We start from the raw sequence: 25000 nt of genomic DNA, 5'->3' as shown, positions 1-25000 counted from the left end.
CACTCTTGATTTTTCTGATTTTGCCTTCTAACAACTTCTAATAGCTTCTAACAAAACGCTACTTCTCTACACAAAGATCAATGTTTTCCTTCTTTCCTAAATACCAACTAGTGACTCTGGAAGGCAGGGCTTTCCTTAACCAAGCATCAAAGAGGGGCCAACACACAACAAAAGTGAAATACACCAGGGTTGACACTGTGTAAAAATAACACTTCAAAACACTTCAAAAGGTGGGTGTGGGACTCTGGGTAATGGTAACACATACACTAAGACCCACCACTTTGAAAACCAGGCGAGGGCAAGTCCAGAGACAGAAAATAACTGAGATCAGGCTACACATGGATAAAAGTGGGTATAATGGGTCCTGAATTACTGCCTTTATAACCGGGTATTTATTTACGTCTACCCCTTCCTAGACTAGAAGCCCTGGAAAGGAATGTTCTCCATTCATCTCTGTCTCCCACTGCCAAGCACATGTACAAGGGGAGGCCTATAGCTATAAAGGTTGAGGACAGATTTGGCAGAACATGGTGAGAGGAAGATGTACACTGGTTTCAGGAATAGCAAAATCCAAAAGGACCAAGTTCAAGAGAGTAGCATTGGATCAGATGAAAAGCAGACTTTGGTCTTGTAGCTTCTTATCTGGAAAGCATTCACCTGAATTTCATTACTGGAAAAAACTTTGAAAATCATCAAGTCCAAACCTTTACTTTTACAAGAGCAGATTCAGAGTAGAGACTGATTCAGTCTGATGTCACATTTGATATTACAGATGGGACCAGACTCTAGACCTAGATTATATAGTACAAGAGTTTTATGAAATTGATAAAATGTGAATTAAATGGACAAGTAATCGTTATATACTTAACAGCTTTATAAATACTTGTCCCACATATGGAAGAAACTTGTAAATACTGATTTAGGTGAAACCTACTACACTATGCAAAAGGAGGCACCCTACACTCAGTTTGGAGGGCTTTCAAGTTCACTTTTTATTACTCACTAAGCATAACATCATTTTTTTAAAAAAAAAACCTCATGACCCTGGAACTCACATCTAGCCTTCCCCACCATACCCCTGTATTTCACCCTTCCTTTACATGGCACCTGTGGTAGCCAGCCTCCAAGGTGGCCCCCAGGGATCCCTGCCTCCTGGTATTTGTATAGCCACCTCCCACAGTGAATAGAGCTGACTTGAGCAGCCAACAGGACACTGCCAAAATCACAAAGTATGCCTTCCAAAATCTAGGTCACAAAAACATTATGGAATCTGTCTTGGTCTCTTTGATTACTTGCTTTGGGCAAAGCCAGCTAACATCTAGTGATAAAGACCTGACGAGGCCTCCTACTAACAGCCACATGAGTGAGGCATCTTGAAGGCAGCTCTTCCACCCAACCAAGCTGGCAGATAAATGCAGCCTCAGTCGACAAGATGACTACAAGCTCCTCAAAGACCCTGGGAGCCAGAAGCACCTAGCTAAGCCACTCAAACCATGAGATAATAAATGTGTGTTGTTTTAAATCCCAACAAGCCACTTGTTGGGGTAATTTGTTACGGAGCAATAGGTCACTAATATAAAGGGACTCATCTAAAATCAGAGTCAATTAGCTACAATGAAAGATTATTTTACTATTGTTTTTAGTATACAGAGACAACTTAAGTACAAGAATTTGGTTTAGTCAAAAAGTCCAACTAAAGTCTGAAAAAAACTGATATAGCAAAAAAAGTTTGTACTTACTTCTAAAAGTCAAAAAGACCCAGTTTCAATTACCTCCACCAGTCTCTAACAGAGAAACTCCAAGTTTCTCTGAGAAACCTATTTCTCAGCCTCTGCAATTTCAATTTACTTATCTGTATAATGGAGGTACTGCTATTTCCTTGAGATTTCATAACAAATGAAAACACCTAACATATTCCATAAATATCAGCTATTATTAACACTTCTGTCTCTGCCTGAGTTTCCCCTTACATAAAATTGAGTAAATTAGATCTTTTTCCCCCTCCAACCTGTTATTTGCCTGTGTCTTAGACAGATCCCTTACTCCAATCTTTAAAATGACATACTTTCTAGCTGCAATCCAAGTTCAAAATTGCATGCTCAGTCCACAAAGTGGTTGCTTGCTCCCACAGAATGCAAGCTTCAAAAATTCCCAAGACATAACCCATAAACTAAGGGTATTCAATGATTTTAAAATATGTATCGCCCCCCTCCCAGGTGGGATAGAGTAGCTAACAGGTAAGCCAGTATTCCCATCTAGAACTAAAAAAGCCAGATAATGTCCAGAAATCATCTGTCTGAAGGCAGCAGAGAGCAGCTGATCCAACAAGAACTAGAGAAGCTGGTGACCCAACAACAGAAGTGGCTTTTACCCTGGGGTCACTTGAAAATTCTGACAGCAAGTAGGAGACTGAAGATAATCCAGCACAGAAGGTGCTAGTGGGAGACAGAATAGTGATCCCCCCACCAACAATGATCACATCCTAATACTTGGAACCTGTGAATGTTATGTTACATGGCAAGAGGGAATTAATGTTGCAGCTTTATCAGCTGACCTTAAAAAAATAAACATTGTCCTGATTACCTAGGTCAACCCAATGTAATCAAAGGGTCCTTTAAAGTGGAGGAAGAGAGCGAAAGTGGAGGTCAGAGTCAGGGAGATTCGAAGATGCTATACTGCTGGCTTTGAAGATGGAGTTAAAAACCGTAAGCCAAGGAACGCAGGCAGCCCCTTGAAGTCAAAAAGGGAACAGATTCTTCCCTAGAGCCTCCAGAAGGAACACAGCCTGCCAACACCTTGATGTTAGCCCAGCGAATTCATTTTGGACTTCTAACTTTCAGAACTGAAAAATAATAAATTTGTATAGTTTTAAGTCAGTAAATTTGTGATAACTTACGGCAACAAAAGGAAACTAATACTGAGACTTAAAGGGGTATCTCAAAGAATGGGCAGTCTTCCCCTTCAGGACATTTGCTGAAACCTGGGATTGTACGGGCCAAGACGAAAAATCTAAAGGTAAAAACGCCTCTGAAAGAAAAGAGTGGTGAGTCCAGCAGTCTAGGAAACAAAGGTTAACGTTTGAGACCCCCTAAAGGAGGGGCTGCTGAGAATACATCAGGTTCTTACAGTGTTGCCCCGAAAAAAAGACCTAGCTGGACAATCAGCTCTAATGCGTCTTTTGGAGCAAAAATTAACACAAGACCCGGTCTTATTTTAAGGGTATTATATTATACAATACAATACAATACGGCTATAAATAACATAACATAATATAATACCAGGTCTTATATAAATTTTTGCTCCAAAAGACGCATTAGAGCTGATTGTCCGGATAGGTCTTATTTTCGGGGAAACACGGTAGTTGAAGAATCTAAGGAACCGATGGCAGATTATAGATACGATGAAAATGAACAGAGCTATAACTCAGCCTTATTAGATCAAGGTGACCATTTACCACCATTCAGAAAATGAAAATCCTCTTTGGAGGAATCTATCATTATACAGAATCTCTAAAATATTTTATACGCAATGTATGGTATTGCAATCAAAAGTAAGCCAAATGACAACACAGGACTGAAAACAGAAAGAAAAAAAGATACGAAGAGATTAACAATTTGAATACTGCAGTTAGTTTTAAACTTTTAAGAATATATGATTAACATGCTGGAGAAATAGAGCAGAAGATGGAAAACGTAAAAAAGAAATCACCAGAATATTAGCATCTATAAAAAAAGAATTAAACGGAAACTCTAGAATTGAAATACACAACATCTGAAATTTTGAACTAAGAAGAGGTGTTCAACAGCAGATGAGACACAGAGAAGACAGATCTGAGACCCAGAAGATAAATCAACAAAAAATATGCAAACTGAACGACAGAGAAAAGAGGATGTAAGAGAGACAAAAAAGTATGGACACATGAAACGTAATAAGCTCTAATAGAGGCATAACGGGAGTCTCAGAAGGAATGAAGATAAAGAAGGCAGAACTGAGAATTTCCAAAACTGATAAAAAAGACATCAGCCCCACATATTCAAAAGGATCTGAAAACCCAAAACAAGATAAACACAAAGAAAACCACCAGACACATTAATAATTTTCTATCAGTCTTTCAAAGACAAAGTAAAACATCTCACAGGCACCCAGATTGAAGACTCATTAGCTTCGTCCACCACAAACAAAGGAATCCAGAAAACCAAAGTATCTTTAAAGTGCTAGAAGAAAACTACCTACCTAAAATTATATACATGATAAAAATATTCTTCAAAAAAGGTGAAATAAAAATATTTACATAATAACTGTTTACTAAGTGCCTACTAGGTGCCAGGTGTTGCTCTGGACACTGGGAATACAGCGATAAATAAAACAAAGCCGCTGCTCTCATAGAGCTTCCGTCTCTTTTTCCTTTTTAGTTGGACACAGAGTTTACATCTTAATGTAAGAACTCTGAATATGAACAAAATGGAGTATACGTCAGGTGGTATCTCTGCTAGCTCCTCCTGGAAATAATTAAGCTTCCACTCATCGCTCCCCAACTAGTCATATCTTATGATTCGTATTTCCTAGATTTTATTTAAGTACAGAGCTTAATATTTTGGTTAACACCCCCAAAGCATCTAATACAGCTTATATATGAACGTTTGATTAATCAGTAATACTTCTTAATTTGTAGTTTATAACCTCTTGCTGATTTATAGTAAATTCGTACAGTGTGGTTGGTCACATCTCCTGCTTGCAAGACTACATTACATTTTCTTAATGATTCAAACCATCAGAGCAGTGATTCTCAACCTATTTGGTCTCAGAACCCCTTTTCATCTTAAAAATTATTGAGGATGATAAAGAGTTTTGTTTATGTGAACTATAACTATCAATACTTATGTTAGATATTAAAACTGAGAATTTTAAAAATATTTAAATTCATTAAAAACAACAGTAATAAACTCCATTATATGTTAATACAAAAACATTTTTATAAAAATAAAGTATAGGGAGATGAGGGTAAGGAGGATCAAATAGATGGTGATGGAAGGAGAACTGACTCTGGGTGGTGAACACACAATGTAACTTATAGATGATGTGATACAGAATTGCACACCTGAAATCTATGTAATTTTACTAACAATTGTCACCCCAATAAATTTAAAAAATAAAAAAAATTAAAAAAAGAATTAAAAATAAAATAAAATAAAATATATATTCTAAAACAAAAATTTAAGGAGATGAGTGTACTATTTTACATTATTTGAAAAGTCTTTGATACCTAACTAACTAGAAAACAACAGGATTCTCATATCTGTTTCTGCATTAAATCTCTTGGATATGTTGTTTTGTTTGAAGAATAAAGAAAATATGGCCTCACAAGGATACATAGTTGGAAAAAGAAGTACTTTCATAGCCTTTTCAAATAATTAGGGATTCTTTTTGATATTACACCAAAATTCAAAAAGCAGCAGTTTCTTAAAGGCTAGTTACAAGGCAGAATCTGAAACGATATCAAAGAACTTTTCATACTCTTGTTACATTAAAATTCAATGGTTTATATCTTGTGCTTTGAATGGATAATTACCAATGCATGATTGTAAAATATCACAACTGGTCACTGGAAAATTGGTCATTTGGAAAATACTGGTTCATTATGCTATGCAGATCTTCTAAATATTAATATAGCTTATTATACAATCTCATCAGAAGTTTTTAAATACTAGGAAGCTATACGTTTTCCAAAATTCTAATTTTCATTTAGAAACTTTAAAAATTTTATTATTGGCACCAAATATTGTAAGCAGTTTTCCTTGAAATGACAGCTGTATTTCATTCATTTGAAGAAACATTTACCATATTTATTTGCCATTTGTCTAAATAAGCAGTGTGTCATTCTTTCATTCGTAAAAATGGTGTTCTACTCAACAAGCAGCTTGTTCAGCTCACAAATCAAACCACTGCACAAACGCTTTTCTCTGTAACAACCACTATACTTGAGTATGCAGCAGTGCTTTATGCATACCTCCAATTTTGCCACATACGCTATTAAGATATGTACTTAATGGATAGGATATGAAACTAGTAATTTTCACTGCTTCATCCAGGACAATAAATAAAACTGGTACTTTTTCGTGTGTGGCAGTGAAGAATACAGTGAATGACTACCAGTATAGTTGGTGCTACTGTTTGATCTGTGCTAAGGTTCCACCCATTGCTTTTGTACCATCAGGACAAATGTCAGCACATTAAAAAAGACAAATAATGTCCTAGTATTGTAAAATAGTTTTACTTTCATGGACCATACTTTGAAAACTATTGTATTAGAGTGGCTCGATTGTTTTTAACATCACTGTCAGTTTATGTAAAATGCCAGGGAATTCCAAGTAGCACATTATAAATGAAGTTTAATTACTAACAGGGCCGCCTGCATACGAGAGGCAGGCGCCTGGGCAGTGAGCTGCTGGCAGTCCCTGTGACTGCAGCTGTAGGACCCGGGGACGCGCACGGCCGGGGTCACAGGAGCAGCCTCCACGTCTCCCGGCCAGGGCTGCGCTCTCTCGGCTGGCCCTTCGGCGGCCTCCCCAGCCCGGCCTTCCCGCCTGGAGCAGACGCCGCCGAGCTCCCAGGACCCTGCGCCGCCAGGAGTTGCCCAGGCGGAAGCGCCGCGTTTCAGTTCCCTGTAAAAGGAAACAAGCTAAAGCAGGAGAAGGATGACCGTCCAGTAAGAAAAGGCCAACTGAAGCAAGGCTCTGTGCTGGTGCTAATGACTGGACTCCTTGTGCACACATATCAGGAGATAGAGGGTCATGGGTAAATCCAGGTACTAATGGCCTTTCTGCACCTGGCATGTTAGCTGTCAAGAAATGGATCAGACAACGGGAGAACCACAGTGAGAAGCTGCCAGGAGGCTTCAGGAAATTGAGGACAAGATAATTGATGAAGACGAAGCTGAAGCTGACAGAAATAATAACCATGTCCCCAGTCTCGTCCTTTCTGATACGATGAAAACAGGTTCGGAGAGGGAATGTGATCAAGTCTTTACGAAGAAAATGATGGAGCCCATCAGCCGTGGAGCTTCCATGGAGCTTGTGCTCTGGGAACCTCTCCCTGAACTCCTTTCTGATAAGCCAAAGCCACCACCTAATGGTAAGAGCTACACAGGAGAGAGCCACGCTAAGCATGCCACTGCTGGCACAGCCTTCCCTAGGAGAACTGAACTGTTCTGGGAACCTCAGCAAACAGGGATACCTATAGTTGGGAGACAGGTACTTGCACAGAACAAATGGAACTCTAGAAACCTGTTTTTATACTAAAGGTGTCAAATTTTGGAAGGCTCATGTGTTTAGTTGTGGGCTTTTTGTGTTTAGATTTTGAAGTGACCCACATGCATCCCTTAGGTAATGCCGAAGAACTGCTGTCAGCTAAGCCCAGCATTGATAACTTCTGTAGTTACAAAAAGGTTGTACCTGTATCAGGTAAAGTTGTGGGCGTACTTATATAATAGAGGAACTTGAAAGTTTTATGAAACAGGTGTAATATTAATATCTCTGCCTGTTATGGGGGAATGGCGGACTCTCATTTTGGGTAGCCATGTCTTGTATTCAACTTTCTGCCAAGGAAGCTTTTCTCAAGGGAAAAGCTGTTTTCTAGAGGGATTATTAATGTGAGGTTACAGTCTGCAAAGGCAAGTATAGAAGCTTTTTGTGTAAGGATGACTTAAATAATCTGTCACATTGTCTAAACCATTCATATATTTTGGCGAATACTCAGACACTAGAGTGGAAACCATGCATTAAGAAAGGATTCTCCTACTACAACCTTTCCTTGACAGTTGAGTCATAACTTCATCTGTAGATTTGAGCTCTGTTTACAGTGGTGAGTATTTATGATTGGGGAGAAGGAGGAAAGAAAGCAGTACCTTAAGCCTATTGCTAAAAAATTTAAGAGGCTCTGAAACTTGTATATTATCAATTCAGTGTAGCTATATTGATTAAATAGCCAGTAGCATTGTGGCTCACCTCTTTGCCTCTGAAAATGCAATGAAAATACAAAGAAAAGCGTTTTCCTTTGAGGCTTTTTTGCCTTGTGCTACTGTTGCTCCTCTGTTTCCCTTGCATAATTGACAAGCCCAGATACTCTGTAATGTTTACAACTTAATTAACTTTGAGTGACATTTTAAAAGATTTTGAGGTGACCCACATGCATCCCTTAGGTAATGCCGAGGAAGTGCTGTCAGCTAAGCCCAGCATTGGTAACTTCTGTAGTTACAAAAAGGTTGTACCTATTATCAGGTACAAGTTGAGTTTTTAATGTTAATTTAGAAAGCAATGACTGAATAATTAACTGAGAACACATGAGCAGGTGACGTTGACATTTACTGAAATAGCCAATTTATTTGCCTGGTGCTTCAACTGTTGTGCAGTAGCCTAAAGTTAGTAGAGAATAGCTTCCTGCTAGCAGGATATCTTCACTGAGGACCTAAATCAGCTGAAGGTGTCATTTGGGGAGCACCAGGATTGAAGTTTTTATTTCTCAGGAAGAACTCTTCTGTGTGGCAAGGACTCGGCAGTGCAAAGTAAAATGACAAGTCCTTAGTGCTACAGAACATTCCCTGTAACTTATTAAATGAGCGTAATAGTGTAATACTGGCCTTTTCATCACACAAGAGACCATCCCAGTTCTTTTTGTTTTCTGGGTTTCTTCCCCCTTTGTAGGAATCAGATAGATACCTTGTGTAGGAGGAAAAATGGTTTATGTCAAGTAGAGGTAACTTTTTAGAAACTAGCTGCCAAGCATTTTCTAGACCCAGGCTGAAATCCCTTCCTGTTACAGATGGCATAGAAATCACACGTCTGTTAACTGGGCTGTTTCTGCTCTTGCCTTTCGTTCCTGCTTTCTCTATTTCTCTCTGGATAGTCAGGAAAAGATTTAATTGTTTAATATTTAAACAAAATATTTAATGTCTACACAGTAAAATTATTCGAACTTCAAACCAGTATTAAAACCAGTTGGAAACCAGCTAACAGTTTCTTAATCCAGACTTAAAGATGAGTAAACTGTATTCTGTTGAAATCTGCAAGTGTTTGACTCATGCCGTTTGAAAAACTCCTGCCTTCAGATCATTTTTAATCAGACCAACTCGCAAAGTTTGCAGCCTTAAAGAAATCTTCATGCTAAAAAATTTGTTCTAGTATAACAAAAAAACATGAAGTGACTGCCCAGAATTTAGAGTCAGTCCTACTGTTTGGGTGGAAGGGGAGGTGACAGCTTTCCCAAGAACCCAGACACACTGATTGTCTCCTATAGGAATTGTTGGGCAGGCCTCTGATCAAAGGTCTGTACAATGAAAAGGAAAGACCAGCCCCCAAGTAAGGCTCTGATACCATTGGTAAATATAGGAGAGAATTAGGATTCTGCTGATTAAAACCCAAACAGAACTTGTTTCGTAAAGCTACCTGACATGACAATTATTTCTAAAGGAAAATGGTATTTAATGCTCTTTTTAAACTTCTTGCTTATGTTTGTACAAAAACTGTCTTCTTCATCCCTGTGCTGCATATCCACGGGCGCCGACTCCAGTCCCCACATTTCGGCTTTGTTTTTCATTTGTAGCATAAGGCTATGTGCTTTTGCCTTAAGGTTTCCCTAGAGGAATAATAGGTCTTTTCAGTTTGTACAGCTTTTGCAGCATGGATCTAACACTGACTGGCTTTCTATGCTAAGTATGAAGAGAAAAAATTACCTAAAGCAGGTGAGCTTTAATGAACAAATACATATTTCCTCTGAGTTTGAGCCAGTTTTTTGTTGTTAAAATGAAGAAAGGAAGTCCAGGTCTCATAAATACCAATCAGTCAACTTTTAAAAAAACAAAACTACTCACTCTTGAAACGGTGCAAATGTAAATTTTAGAAAAATAACTAGAAACATGAGAAGAATGTTTACTGGCAAATTCATTAATTATTTTGGATCTGGACCTTGGTTTTGTTTTCAATAGTGATAAGAATGATGCAGTACTAAGAAAGTTCTGGAAAATGCTGTCAATTTTACTTTAAAATGAGAATCTGGTGTTTCTTTATTTTATTGTTTTCAATAAAACTTGTAAGTGAAAATAAACAAACAGGTCACAATTATGTTCAAAGGCCTTAAAAAGTTTGTCCTCTTGAAATTTAAACACTTTTGTTGTCATCTTCTTACACTATTACTGTGGCATTGTCTAGAAATAGAATAATTTATTAGTGCCAGAAGAAAATTTTGTCTGCCTCCCTTTAGTTTACAGATAAGGAAAACAAAGCGGCAAGCATTTATTAGACATGGACAAACTTCAGCAAGTATTTACTGAATCTCTACTATGTCAGGCAGTTAGTGCGCCACATGCTATGGATGAAGACTCAGCTCTCACCCCTCACAATCCTCATGTCCAGCTAGCGAGAGACATTTAGGCACTGGTATGGCTATATCACAACCTCAAACACTGTATGAAATACTATGCAAACATAGATAAGGAAGCATTGGAAAGGTAGAGGAGAGGGACCTAGAAAAAGACATGGTAGTATCTGAGCAGGGTCTGCAGAGGAGGACATGAGGCAGTTAGGAAGAGAATATTACAAGAAGGGCCAGCTTGAATAAAAATTGGAAAACATAAAGGTGTATTATATATGAAGGAATTATAAGTAGTGCAATGAGGGTGGCAGGAGAACTCCGAACAGCAGCAAATAAAATTGAAAAGATTAGCTGACATCAAGATGGGGAAGCCATGAATGCCCTATTAAGGAATCTGGACTACACTTAATAATAGTTTCAAAGGCGATAACAAAGCAAGCCTGGGGAGAAGTAACTGGGATTATAGCTATTCTTAGCATTGTCTAAACAAATGTTTTAGTACTAAGGAAATGTTACCTAATACTTCATTATCTGCTGTACTTTCTGCCAAAATGTATTAAGTGTCAGGTCAATTGTGACACTTCTTTTAAGTGGAACATAGCGAAAAGGAAAAATGCTACTGAACAATGTTTACAACTTTTTTAAAATCACATGGGAAAACTCCCAGCACAGTATTTGGCATTTCTCATTTAAATCCTCACAACCTATTGGTCTTAATACCAGCATTCTCATTTTTAAAAATGAAAATAAGTCGGGCTCTAAAAAGTTAACCTGCCACAGCAATGAGAATCAGTGAGATCAATGAGAACTTTTTAAGCAGCCTCTGGGACACCAAACTACCAATCAGGCATCTACTATGTACCACGATACATCAAAAAATGTGACATTATTCAAGATCAAACCGATGACCATGTATCACTGGGTGAATGAGAATTTGGGAAGAAAGCAAAAATTTAGGAAGAAACTTAAATTATATATGACTATAGAAATCTATGGACTCTATAAAATGTGTTGTTCTTTTGGAATTGAAGATTCAACATTGGCCCACATTTTAATTAGTTTGGGCAGTTTTGTTTTGCTTTATTTTAAATACATTCAGCTTTTTAAAACACTGAAAATAAGGCAAGGACTTTCACTGCCATCTCTATGGGGCCCAAAGGATCTGGTCATCCCAGATTAGAAGTCTGATTATAGATCATTCTCTCACCTAGTAAGTGATTTTCAAATGTCAGCCTAAATAAATTCTCATCCTTCTGCTTATCCCACTATTTAAAGGGAATAATGAAGCTATTTATAAAGGTACATGGTAACATGATGTCAAGATCAAAGGATGACGTGTGTGTATAGTCAAGGTCCAAGCAAAGTTACGGGCCTGTGATAAGGTGCCTATTAAAAGACAGTATCTAATGTTAAACAGAGAACTAGGCATCGTGCGTAATTAAAGATACAGGTTCACTGTCATGAAAGAAATGGAGAAGGGGGATTGATGATTGACTTCAGGAAGAAAAGTTTTCATTCAAGCTTCCAAAACAATAATTACGTTTTAAAAAAACTTTTTTTCATCCAAAGGGCCACCCTAGGAACAATGCGTATAAGTGAACATAGGAGCAATTTTAATTCCATTTAAAAAAAAAAATTAAGAGTTAAACATTACAATGAGCAATATTACAAAACAGCTCACTGTTATTTATTTTTAGTTAAGCAGAGAGTAGAATATTACACAAAGGATTCTTTAGAGACATTAGGCAAGAACAGGGCTGTGCATTAAAATAATCCAAGGAAGGGAAGATTTTTGTTTAATGACTGCCTGGTCCAATCTCCCAGAGACCATTTTTAGTTTGGGGTGGGACCAATGTGCCTGTATCTTTAAAAATCCTCAGGTAAAGTAATCTGAATAAGAAGACTTTGTCAACTGAACATGTTGTTTGTGATATTATGCTCTAGTTTTGCAAGACGTTACCATTGCAGAAAAATCAGTCAAGGATATGTGGGACCTCTCTGCATTATTTCTTGCAACTGCATGTCAATCTCTAATTATTTCAAAGTAAAAAGTTTGATGAAAAAAATCCCCAGGTAATTCTGCTATGTAGCTAAAGTTAAAAAAAAAAAAAAAAAAAAATCAGTGGACTGAAGAATCTCAAATTCCTGCCAAATCTAACAGACTGCAAGCTATTGTTTAACCTTAGCCACTGAAAGGTAATTAGGAATGCTTATCATTTGAAGGGATAATAATGCTTTGCAAAGCCAAATACAAATAATTTATGGTTAATCCAAAATAAAAAATCCAAACTACTATGCCCTCCCATTAGTATAGAAATTGACTGGATAGGTAAGCATCATACAATAGTTGTCATTCATCTCTCGACTGAGCCAGGTATATACATATATTAAGTTGGCACTAAGAATTCCTGCCTCCAGGCCTTCACACTTTTGAGTAATGCCCTCCTCTTGAGTACGAGCTGGATTCAATTACTCACGACAAGTACAATATGGCAAAGTGATGGGATGTCATTTCTGAGATGAAGTTATAAAAAGACTGGGGCTTCCATCTCGGGGGCTCTTAAGACTCCTTGCTCTGAAGGAAATAAGCTACTGTGTTATAAGTCACTTTATGGAGAAGCCCTCATGGCAAAGACCTGATGTCTCTGGCCAACAACCAGCCAGTGAAAAACTGAGGCCCGCCAACAGCCACAGAAGTGATCTCGGAAGGGGAGCCTCCCCCAATCAAGCCTTGAGAACTGCAATCCTCCTTGATACCTTGGTTGTAGCCTTATATGAAGAGACCCTGAGCCAGACGCATCCAGCTAAGCTGCACCCAGAATCATGATCCATAGAAACTGTGATCAATGTTTGTTGTTTTTAAGCCACTAAGTTGTGGGGTAATACAGGGCTAGAGAACTCATTCATGTAGCTACCACAGGTCAAACCCAAAAAAAGGAACATAATCTGATGACTTCTGCCTTTCTTCACAGTATCAAACGTCCAAGCTTCTACAACATCGTCATCAACAATTAAACAATGCTTTTGCTTTAGCTGACCTCACCATTAGCCAGTCACTTTCATTCTCGCTTCATTCAATTTCTTAGCATGGCTTCCTATTCCTCTTTTCTATCCATCCAAATCCTAGCCATATTCCAAATCTGAATACCTAATACTATCCACTTAGCATTTGGCTAAACTACTTACTGACCTAATAACCCTTGAGTGTCTAAATTCAAAGAGATCATGAACTACTTCAGAACAAATCTTCTCATATTCTCATCACTCCCGAGTACAGTACTGAGCACCGTTTACAGTATTCAAGACTTAGTATGCCTTCCAGTGTACTAAATAAACGCCTGCTTTTGTTTTTTAAAAATAAACAAAAAAAATAAACAAGGAGTGGGGAAGACTGGAAGGAAAATAAAAGTTTTCCAACAGAGAATGCGAGATGTCACTAGTTTGGTTTGCACATTTGAAATAACTGAGTAAAGACCACCTAATCTGAAGGATAGCAGCAATGATGATAAATCCCTTTCAACTCTATGATTAATCTAGTAAATGTGTAGGACTCTTGAAATTTTCTTTTCATTAGTTTCTTAAACAACTTGCCTTCCACCATGAATCCACCTCTATAGTAATTTGCAACTAGTTATAACACGTGGAGAAATACTGCTGCAAAATTTTAACTATATCAGTGGTTCCCAAACTTTTGGCTGCATCAGCATCACCTGGAATGTTCGTTGAATCAGACTGCTGGACCCCAGCCCGAGTTTCCGATGCCTAGGACTGTGCATTCAGCTTACAGCTTAAGGACATCAGCTGGGAAAAGATAAAACTTCAAGAGGAGTAAACCATACCAAAACCTTAACAATTTCAAACCACATATCCCCATTCTCAGTCTCTCTCTCCGTCCTCTCCCTCTCCCTCTCTCATCCACCCCCCACACTCCACCCAAACAATTGTTCATCTTGATATGCACACTAAAATTCAACTTCTTGGAAACAATGAGCACTCCATATAAGGATGTTAAACAAACAAGGCATTAATGTAAAAAAGATCTATCTAGATCAAAAGTAGTTCAACTCTCAATTTCCTAGATTAAAAAAAAAAAGGGCAAAACAAAAACCGAAGGTTCTGAGATGTAAATTAACTTGCCAGTGAGAGGAAAAACCAGGCCTAGAACTGACTCCCACCCAGTGCACAATAAGCTAGAATACACTGCCTGTCAATTTATGCTTGAAACCTCACCTTAGAAGTTCTTTAAATCTTTTAATTAAACAAATAGCTGAAATAAAAGTAAAAATTTCAAATCAACAGCCAACAGAAAACTTCCCCCGCTAACGGTTAGATACTACGTGGTCTTTAAAACAGGTTACTTAGCATGACCAATCTTGTAATAGCAACACAGGCACCTCTCTGTACCTCCTCTGACCACTCACATCCAGCAGCCCCACGGCCCCTCCCTCAGCACACCCTTTAAACGAAGTATTCCTAAAAGTTACTTGCCCTCACTCTACCCATTCTCCCTGAGAGTCAAAAATCATGACAGTGCATGAACTATGAGTATTCTAGTGGTTCAGAACTATCACTGGAGTGGCTAAAAATATACAAATGTTCAGGCTCCAACTCAGACTTAACTAATGAGTAACAATCTCTGGGAATGGAGCCCAAGAACCTCTATATGCTCCTAAGACAAAAACTATGCCTTCTATTTAACAGGGTAACTGACACAAGGCAGTGCTCGCTTCGGCAGCACGTATACTAACTAGAACACAAGGCACAACCAACATTTGCTGCAAGTTGTGGAAACACAAAACGGCAAGTTTGAACATCCCTCAATTGCAGAATTGTGTAGTGTTTAATAAATTACCTAACTATTTAGGCAATTACATTAGAAAACTACTTTTAATGTTAGAAACACGAGTTAAGTAAATATAGTTGGTTGGGTAAGTTAAGGGCTTTAAGCACTTCTCTATCATTGGCATAGGTTAAAGCTAAAGAAAATCCCAGCTCTTTTCTTAAAAGTTCAAAAGATAAGCTAGGGTAGCCACAGAGGATTTAAATAAAACAAGACCAAATTAAACTATAACAAGAGAGTTACAGAAAACCAGAAAACCAAGAGTTTTCTAAAAGAAAAAGTGCTGACTTATTTGACTGAAGACTAGAACATGCAGATACCATGTTTCCCCCAAAATAAGACCGGATCTTAAATTAATTTTTGCTCCAAAAGACAGATTAGGGCTTATGTTCAGGGAATGTCATCCTTAAAAACCATGCTAGGGCTTATTTTCCGGTTATGTCTTATTTTCGGGGAAACACGGTATCTACAAATAACAGTATTTATCTGTTGTTGCCCAGAACTACTCCCTAAGAAAAGGGTAATCAAATTCCCAAGGGAAGATCACCTTGGAGATCTTTTTACATTTCAATCTTTTTCTTCTGCAAATTTATTTTCAAATTCACTAATAATGTACCTAATTTCATGTTGAAAAGTAGCACTGGGGAGGAGGGGATTTAATTTTTTTTAGATTTAACAGTGAGCTGTCTATTGTGAACTAAGTAAAACATCGGTTTTTCACTTGACAAACTTAAAACTTATTCTCACATTAAACATCAGTTTTTTTAATTGAAAAATCTAGACTGATATTTAAAGCCTCTGAATACAAAGAGGTCCTACAAACCAATAAAAGGTAAATATCCCCAAAGGGGATAATGTGAGCAAATGTAAAGGGCAATTTACAAAAGAAATCTCAATGCACAATAAACATGTTGAAACTTCAACCTCATTTTTTTTTTAAACAAATTATAATTTACACCAATCAAGCACCAACTGGTGGGAGAAAACTAGGCTAACCTTTCTGAAAGCAATGTGGTAATGTTTTGCCTTGAAAATAAGCAAATCCTCTGACTCAGCAATTCAATTTATCCTAAGAAAATAAAGTAAGAAAACATTCAAAGATTTATCTATGAGTGTACTCCGAATGAGGTTTATAAAAGCCAGAAACTGGAAAAAAAAGGTCAATAATAACAGATTGATTAAATAATTTAGTTTAGATCTGCAATCACGTAAGCACCTAAAAAACATTTACCGACACAAGAAAGTTGTTGAGATTCCTCTGCTTTTTTCCTACTGAAAACATAAACAGAACATACAGTATGAATCTGTTGTTATTAAAAATATGTATAGCTTACGAAGAGTCTAGAAAGAACTACAGATCAAATTTTGGCATATCTCTCCGAGTGGCAGGCTTATTTTGTCTCTTGTTTCCTGGCCTAATCAGTTTTTTCTTACCTGTGTATAACTTTTTACGTTTAAATCTATTAACATAAATAACCAATAATGTTACCAGAGCCTGGTTTAGATTTAGTAAGTATGCCATTTGGAGAAAAGGTCTGGGATAAATCCTATCCTTTGATTTACTGATATTCCTAAATATGAACTTTTAATAAGGGACAGAAACTTATATATTCAGGAATTCTATTTAAAAAGCATCCTTAACATAGACTAGAAAAATATGTTTTCAAAAATCATGCGTGGAAACATGGTCAAAGTAGGACACCCCAAAAAAAATCCCTAGTATTTTGTAGGTCTTTTTAGTTCAGTTCATCCATGTTTATTCTCTCTTCCCTAAACTAAGAAAGAATGATGTCATGTGCATTAGCTACATCCCTGTTCCAGAAGTGACATAAAGAACTTGTAAGTTTTAGCCTCAGTAATCAAAACACACCTAAGAGCTGAGGAAGTTGGTTGAGATTTAACTACATGAAAACAGGCCATAAAAGATTAACAAAAAAAAAATGAAGGAAAAAAAAGACCATAAGTTAAAAAGTTAAATAATAAATATTCATGAGTTTTTTTTGAAGCTAATTGAAATGTCAACAAGCTGGGTAATAAGTTTGAAAACATCAGATTTTATACAGTTGCAAATAAATGGAAAGAATTCAACATTTTAATGTGAATTCTTTTAATAAAGTTTCCTCCAAAAAAGAAAACTTTCTCAATTTAGTGGCCTAAAAAGTCAACTGTCATATTTTGGGGATCAGAAAAACAACAGTAAAACTTATCTTTCTTCTACAACTCGTCAATATCCTCCTTAGACTGCACTATCTATATGAAAGTTTGAGATTTCCGCTGTTTACCACCAGATAGCACAGATTTTTTTTGTTTACTATTATTCAAAAACACTGTCTTCAAATGGGCCTAAATATATGGTTTAATTTTCAAAACAAAGTGTTGCTTGCTAGCCAGTACTGTAAAAATCTGTTAATCGTGCAAACTCAATGACTAGGCAGTGACATACTGCTAATTTGCCAATAAATATCAGCCAACCAATTTTAACAAAAAAATGTAATGACTGACATACAAAACAGCAATCGTAACTTGCTGCTCATGTCTATTAGTTGCCTTCCAAGTAACTACTGTTTTCTAAAGTTGCACTGAATCGACTTCATTTTTATTCAGTCGTATACCTGACCCCTCATAACTGTTTTTTCCAAATAGAAACTTTTTTTATTTCCTAAAGCTCAAAAATGCAAAATCTGACCCACAAGAAGGTTAAATAAAATGCGGTTTATCAACTTAAACCAAGCCTAACTTACTGACCACAAAATAGAAATAACCAGAGAAAGGAGTCCAGAAGCAAAAAGTCTACTTTCTCACAATAGAGTCTTCTCCAGTATTAGTCAATTAACACTGCGTTTTGTTGTTTTAGCTGCAAGGATGGGTATACAATCTGCAGTAACTCTTCCAACAGCTTCAAGTCATATGCTACTACTAGGAAAAGTAGCAGTTAGGTCCCAAATAGCAAAGACGTAAAAAGATGCAGGCAGAAGCCTCACCATCGGAAAAGAAGGCCCATCAGCACCTCTTCCGAGAAATAGTTCCCTTCCCCCACCTTTAAGTAGGCACTTAAGACTGCCAAGCAGATCCATTTCTTTATTAACGGGTGCCCACTTGGGGCAACTGTACACCAAGCTGCTCTTAGGCCTACTCTAACCCCTTCCAAAAGTGCTCAAGTGAGACTGAACGCGGGGTAACCCTCTTAGGAGCCCACTTCTTCCTGCTCTTCTCCAATCGCCCCCCCTTCGCTCCGCCCCGCCCCTGTAGGCGCTCCGCCGGCCAGAGGAAGGACACCGAGCCCAGGGACAGGCAGGAATTGCCCGCAAGAGAAGTCTCAGGCGGCCGGAGGCCTCCGCCATACCAGGACTTGGAAAGCACCGCCCCCGGCGCACCTCCCCACAGCCGGCTAACCGGCGAATGTCTGCTTTCGACACCCTCTACATCCAGCAGAGGCAGCGGAGACAGGGCCGGGAGGCACCGCGCTGGGCTGCGCACCAGGCCCAGGCCTGCCCCTCGGGGCCGCCCAAATCTGCTCCCCGGTCAGGCCCGGTCAAGCTAGCACGGCGGCCACCCTCACCTGGATGACCTCGTTGACCTCCCGAATACATTCCACCATGTGCTGCAGAATCTGCTCGGCCGTGAGCACCTCGTAGCGGTAATCTTCGTCCTGCTCGTGTCCCTGCCCGCCGCCACCGCCGCCGCCGCCGCCACCGCCGGGCCCCAGAGCGCTGCCGCCGCCGCCACCCGTCTCCACGCACAGCAGTCCGTCCCGCTCCCCGCCGACGCCCAGCCCGGGCTCCACCAGCTCCACCTCGCCCAGATCCAGGTTATCATCGTCCGGCTCGTCCTCGTCCTCGTCCTCCTCCGCGCCGCTGTCCTCCTCGCTGCACTCTTCGTCCTCGTCGAACTCGTAGTTGTAGCCCTCGTCCGAGTCCATGGTGCGACGCACGGGGGCCCGGCGGACGCTGGCCCTGAGGCGGGGAGAGGGCGGGGACGCCGAGGCCCCGGCTCTCGCTCCGGCTCCGGCTGATGTCCGGACGCAGGCCTGGCTCCGGCCCCGTGGGCCGCGGCTCCTCCCCGGGAGCGGCGGTTGGCAGTTGGCGGCTGGCGGCGGCGGGGAGGAGGGCACGGAGGAGGGAGGGAGGGAGCGAGGGGGCCGCTCGCCGCCCGCCTCAGTCAGACGCGGCTTCGCTCCGGCCTCCAAGAGAAAACAGTCCCCAGCGCCACCTCCACGGCCGCCGCTACCGCTACTGAGCCAACAAAGGGGCGTGCGTCACCGCGTCGCGCTGCGTCGCGCGTCACTCCTCTTGGCGTCACCGCGCCCCGCCCCGCCCCGCCGCCCCTGCGTGGAGTGCGGGGAGACCCCACGGCCCGGCCTGGCCTTGGGAGCAGGGCACCGCCGGGGTCGGCTTGTGGGTTCCGACTGTGGTATCTCTGTGGGCCGAGACCAGGGCTCCTCGTCCCCACGAGAGGGGCCTCGGGACCGCCCAGGTGGTGGTTTTTGCCGCAGACCCTAGGGATCCAGCCCCCTCCCTCAATCCGGTGAGGAAGCGGCCTTCCCGCCCGCCCTAAAGTAATTCTGGGAAGACGTCCGCTGTTGAGCTAAAATTCCTGTTTCCCAGGCTACTAAAGGAAAGTCCGTTTTATGCGGAACCTCCAAACTGTGTGACGGGTGAACCTCATGTTGAGTACTAGTTCGTTTGGTTCTGTATGCTGGTACAGACGTGCAGTGGTTTTTAAGTCGCCTATAGTGACGTCATTTTAAAGAAGCTTTTCCTGAACTCAGCTCAAGGAGCACCAATTGAGCTCTGTAAGGGCATTACATATATTCTCATCTTCACGGAGCCACGGTATCCATTTTATACCTTTGGAAACACCACAGAACACTTGCCCTATTTTAGCCACCGGATGACCTAAAATACCATAAAAATGCTCTATAATGCATAGTATGCATTGCATACTACAGAGTATATAAAATGCATTTTAATACAACATAATGCAGGCAATAATAGAAACATCTACAAGGACCAAATATAACAGAAAGATAGTACTTGTCTCTTACCTGGAAATGTATGAACTGAGCATTGCCTTATGTGCTAGGAGTTGAACAGAGAAGGTAGGGAAGCTGGTCTAGTCTCAGGGAATAACAGAAACTGAGCACAGCAGGTGTTAAGTAGTTTAGTTTGGGGAGCTTAAAGTGTAAAGAGGGCAAATGGCAAGATACTGGGCAAGTTAGAGGCCGGGACGGTAAGACTATTTTATGCCATTCTAAGAGTAGACTTTTAACTCTTTGTAAGTAGGACAAGAGAGCCAAAAAAATGTTCTGAAGGAAGAAGAGGCATGAGAAAGCTCCCTCTTGGGATAACTGGAAGGATTGGTCAGATTGAAAATCTTTTCAAATCTGAATCCCTAACGTATTGATAAATCTTACTGTTCAACCTACAGGTTCTCTTTGGAAATTGATTTTGAAAAGTTAAAAATTTCTTTCTAACGTAAATACGCCTCTAATTTACCCATTTTGTGAGTTTTTAAATAATCCCGTTTCCTAAAATAATTTCAGGGTTTGCAAATCAAAGCTTTTAATACGGATGCTGGTACATCTCGGTCCTTTGATTCCATTTCTACTTAGCAATTCTAGGTTGTTGCCACAACTGGGGCAAGCTAAGGACACTGGCAACCCTCGTCGCCATCCCATCCCCATTGTTACATACCTCCAGGAGAAATCAGCAGCACTGATGCATACCCTAAACTCATTTGCCCCATCTTTTTTCCATCGTACCCTTACCTTGAATGAACCCTACCATTCACATCCCCCCTTCATACTGGAGCTGCCGAACACTATTGGAGAAATGTGTATAACAGCATGCAGTCTACTACGCAGTCCCAACCACCAAGCACAACCGAGTTCTCAACACCACCCAGCAATACTGTTAAATTTGTCTGAATTATTCTTCCACTCTGGGCAACTTTCAAACCTTCACCAGTTTTCTCAAACCCCCAACCTTGCTTATCCAAATTCTCTCAAAGTGGATAGCTTTCTATCCCAGAGAAAGCGGGAATCGTAAGGACCAATGTGACTGAAGCATGCTAAGCAAAGAGTGTTGAGGGATGTAGTCAGAGAAGGCAGATCAAAGCAGGGAGACAGTAGGGCCTTGTAGGCCCTCTTAAGAAGTTTGCATCGTTGCAATGGGAAGCATTAAAGTGTTTTTAGCAGAAGAATGAAATATGTTCTCTGTTTTTTTTAAAAAAAAACTATGCCTGCTTTGTGGAGAATGGACTGAAAGCAGGGACCAATCATGAGGCTATCTCAGCCGTCCAGGTGAACGATGATAACGGCTTGGGCTAAGGTTGTGACAGTGGACATGATAAGAAGTCGTCCAGTTTGTGCATAGTTTGAAAGTAGAGCCAACAGCCAGATTTGCTGATGGCTTGACTGTGGGGTTGATAGAAGAATCAGTTACCAACTAGATGTGGGGCTTATCTGATTGGGTACATGGTGGTGCCATTTACTGAAACATGTTACATTTGAGAAGGTTTTTGGACGTCGAGGTAGAGGTGTTGAGTAGGCAGTCCCATACACTAATATCCAAGACTGAAAGTCAGGAGACGTTAGGGCTGGAGATAGACCGTCACCAGAGTTGATGTCAACAATGCTGAGAAGCAACGTCGGCCACAGGCTGAGAGCTTAGGATCTAGAGAAGACCGAGCGGACTTGGCCTCTGCTGCTCCAGTTGCTGTCCATGATCCTGAGCAAGCACCGAACCTCTCTGAGCTTCACTTTGGAGGATTATAATTCCCATTCTCGTTGGATTCTTTGTGAGCATCGAGTGAAAGAATGTATTTAAAGCACTTGACACAGTGTCTGGCACATAGCTCACGAAACTAGAACTTTAAAAAAAGTGTCATGTCACCTTGCATCTTGTGGAGAAAACTATAGCCAATTGGATTTATAACCTTTTAATTGATTTTATTTTAATTATGCCCGTATGTACACAGCTGTGCCATCCCCATTTTCTAGGGAAGAAAATTGGTCTGCTTCAACCTTAGAAACTTTTCCATTGTCTCCTGACTTCTTTTTCGGTCAGTATCATGGGAAATATCATAGTGCTTCTGAATTTTGGGGTCTCCTATTCATGGATAAACCTTCATAACCAGATTTTTTTCCCAGCAACACTCATTCCATTGATATTGTGGATATTGTCTTAGAATCAGGTTAGGTTATAGTGCTATTTAAGGAAACCAGTATGACAACTTCTCTGTGGCCCCAAATTGGCCAAGGGATGACCCACATACAATGTTTTTCTAAATGACTTGATTGTAAAGGTATCAGCTATGGTGATTAAGGGGTAGAACTACTGTAAACAAAAGGTAGTAGTCTGTAAACAACAATAGGACAGGGTCCTTGAAAAACAGAATAGGCAATATTTCCTTGGTGCCAAAAGAATCCATGTTGGTAATTAGGTACACCCACTGTCCCTATGTCCTAATAAAGGCAAAAAGTATGAGTACACGTTTATTAAATATCTATTCATTGAGCAAAACTCCATAAATATGTATATGCTCACCAAATGGTTATGAACGAAATTCCAGCAGGAAGAATATGCAAGTGCTTTTCAGATAAATAGAAATTAAAATAGCACTGGAATTTTTCTGAGGGCAGATAATAGAGCTGTAAGTTATGGGAAAGCCTCTTGTAATGGCAGGGCACGGAGTGACCAACCATCCCCGTTGGCACAGAACAGGGGTTTCCTGGGAATTTCAGTGCTAAATCTGGGAAATTGCAGGCAAACTGGGACGACTGGTCACCTTGCAGGGCACCCCACCAGAATTCCTGAATGATGTAATTAAAATACTTGCCAAAACTAAGTGGAAAGAAATTGCTTTTTGTCATTTTGATTATAAAGTTTGTTTCAATGCAGCATGTTTTGCTTTTTTAAAAAATGTTTTTGTTATTCCTGTGTTTTACCCCACATAAGGTAAGAAATTTTAATTTTAATATAAATTCAATTTACAATTAAATTTTAGCAAAAGTGTGAAGAGAGATTCTGATAAGCTAATTGAGTACTTTGCATTTCTTTAAAAACATCCATCTGTGTATTTCAAATTTTGTTACAAACAACAATTAAGTGTTACACCATTGTTCAGAGGTAGATCTTATCACACCAGTTCTATGTGGTAAATAATAATAAGGCTTAGAGGAACTGCGGTTACATGCCTCATTAGAAGTCTGGTAGAAATAGTAATAACCAAAATAAAACCGGAGATTCCTGACTGCAGCCCTTTCTCTAAGAGAGGGGTGTCCAAACTTTTTTCAACATTTTTCACCAAGGGCCGTATGCGGTAAAATACACAAACAGCCGGGCCACTCACTCGAGGTGAAGTACGTATTGCCTCACCTGGTTTATTTAAGTAAACTAAATATATTTTTGGAATTTGCTGCGGGCCAATAAAAAATGGTTTGAGGGCCGCAGTTGGCCCGCGGGCCACAGTTTGGACACCCCTGGTCTAAGATATCCTCTACTGTCTTTCTTCTAGTAAATAGGATCTATAGACTTTATTATTAAACCTGAGGTGTTATACAAGTAATTATCCTATAGTATGTGGTAAGATAATGCTGGAGCTAGAAGTAGAGTACATGCCCTCATATAATTAGACAAATGTACAAAACTGTAGTGTCTCTGTTCTCCATAAATTACAAGGCACATTTATTTGGCCTTAATGTGTACTTATGCCCCAAACAAAAAACTGGCAAATTATCACACACACCCCCGAAAGTAAACATATGTTTGTCTTAATAACTTAGCCACTTGAAAAAAAATATTTTTTTTCAACAAAAGTTTGCAAAAGAAACACTTCTCTGTAGTTCACAATATCTCTAGTTTATCATGTTGCCTTTTGGATATACTTGAATGAATGGGCAAAAAGTGAGCAAATGTATTATCGAGTCTCTACTCTATGCCTGTGTAGGTGAGTGTATGTTTAATTTACTCCTTCTGATATTGTGAAGTTGGAATTCTTAACCTCATCTTATAGATGAGGAAAAAGGCTCAACGATGAAAAGTAATTTGCCAATGTCCACAACAGGTGACAGAGATTAAGATTCAAATCCAGGTTTTTAGAGTTCAACCTCACTGTTTTTACCACACAGTTCTCAGGAATTGTAATAAGATCTTATTCCTATTTTAATGTGCCTTTGTATTTGTTATCGCGGAGTAATTGCTATCAAGCCTACTGTTGTCCAGATTGGCAGCATAAACACTGACTGCAATGTTTGTTCCTCCTGGAAATAGGTAATAAAAATAGAATAGTGAATAAATAGATGTGTTATCCTCTACTCACATTGCCCTACTTTATTCTTGTAGATACAATCTTAGCCTTTTTCATGAAAAAATAAATAAGTCACGATTCTTGTTGACCAACCAATCAATAGTTATTTATTCGTGTCTACTTAGGGCAAAGCCCCTTTCTAGGCATTTTGGAGAGAGAAAAAAGAAGAACCCTGCCATCTCAGAATTCCTAATTTATTCAAGAGGAAGAGACTGAAAGTAAAAGTTAACTATAAAAACTGTACATTGAAGAGTGTCACAAACCAAGAAGAATGGCCGTCCTTTAAAGGACACAGGTCACTAGCCTGGGTGTTGTAAGAAAGCTGTATATGCTGGATTTTGTCACACCGCCATGCCTTTGCATCTGCCTGACATCCTTCCCAACCACTCTTTACCCCGAACTCTTCCATGTGCTTCATGACTGCTGTTTTTAAAGCCATTCCAAACCTGGCACTTGAGGCCTAGAAAATGAATCGTCTGTATCTTC

At 39.7% G+C, this 25000-nt stretch overlaps 1 protein-coding gene and 1 pseudogene across 1 annotated transcript in view; one reads left to right on the top strand and one right to left on the bottom strand.

The window, feature by feature from the left end:
* ARIH1 (ariadne RBR E3 ubiquitin protein ligase 1) overlaps positions 1–19486 on the bottom strand; it is a 103230-nt gene extending 83744 nt beyond the window's left edge. Inside the window, exon 1 of the mRNA XM_033107228.1 lies at positions 18765–19486. Coding sequence (XP_032963119.1) covers positions 18765–19124 — 360 coding nt within the window. The 5' untranslated portion in view covers positions 19125–19486. The remainder of the gene's footprint in view (positions 1–18764) is intronic.
* LOC117024076 (coiled-coil domain-containing protein 117-like) lies at positions 2691–7279 on the top strand (annotated as a pseudogene).
* Positions 19487–25000: the final 5514 nt, after the last annotated feature.

The sequence above is a fragment of the Rhinolophus ferrumequinum genome, chromosome 6, assembly GCF_004115265.2.
Source record: "Rhinolophus ferrumequinum isolate MPI-CBG mRhiFer1 chromosome 6, mRhiFer1_v1.p, whole genome shotgun sequence".
Taxonomy (NCBI): domain Eukaryota; kingdom Metazoa; phylum Chordata; class Mammalia; order Chiroptera; family Rhinolophidae; genus Rhinolophus; species Rhinolophus ferrumequinum.
The sequence above is the reverse complement of the archived record's forward strand: the minus strand, read 5'-3'. Positions and strand labels throughout refer to the sequence as shown.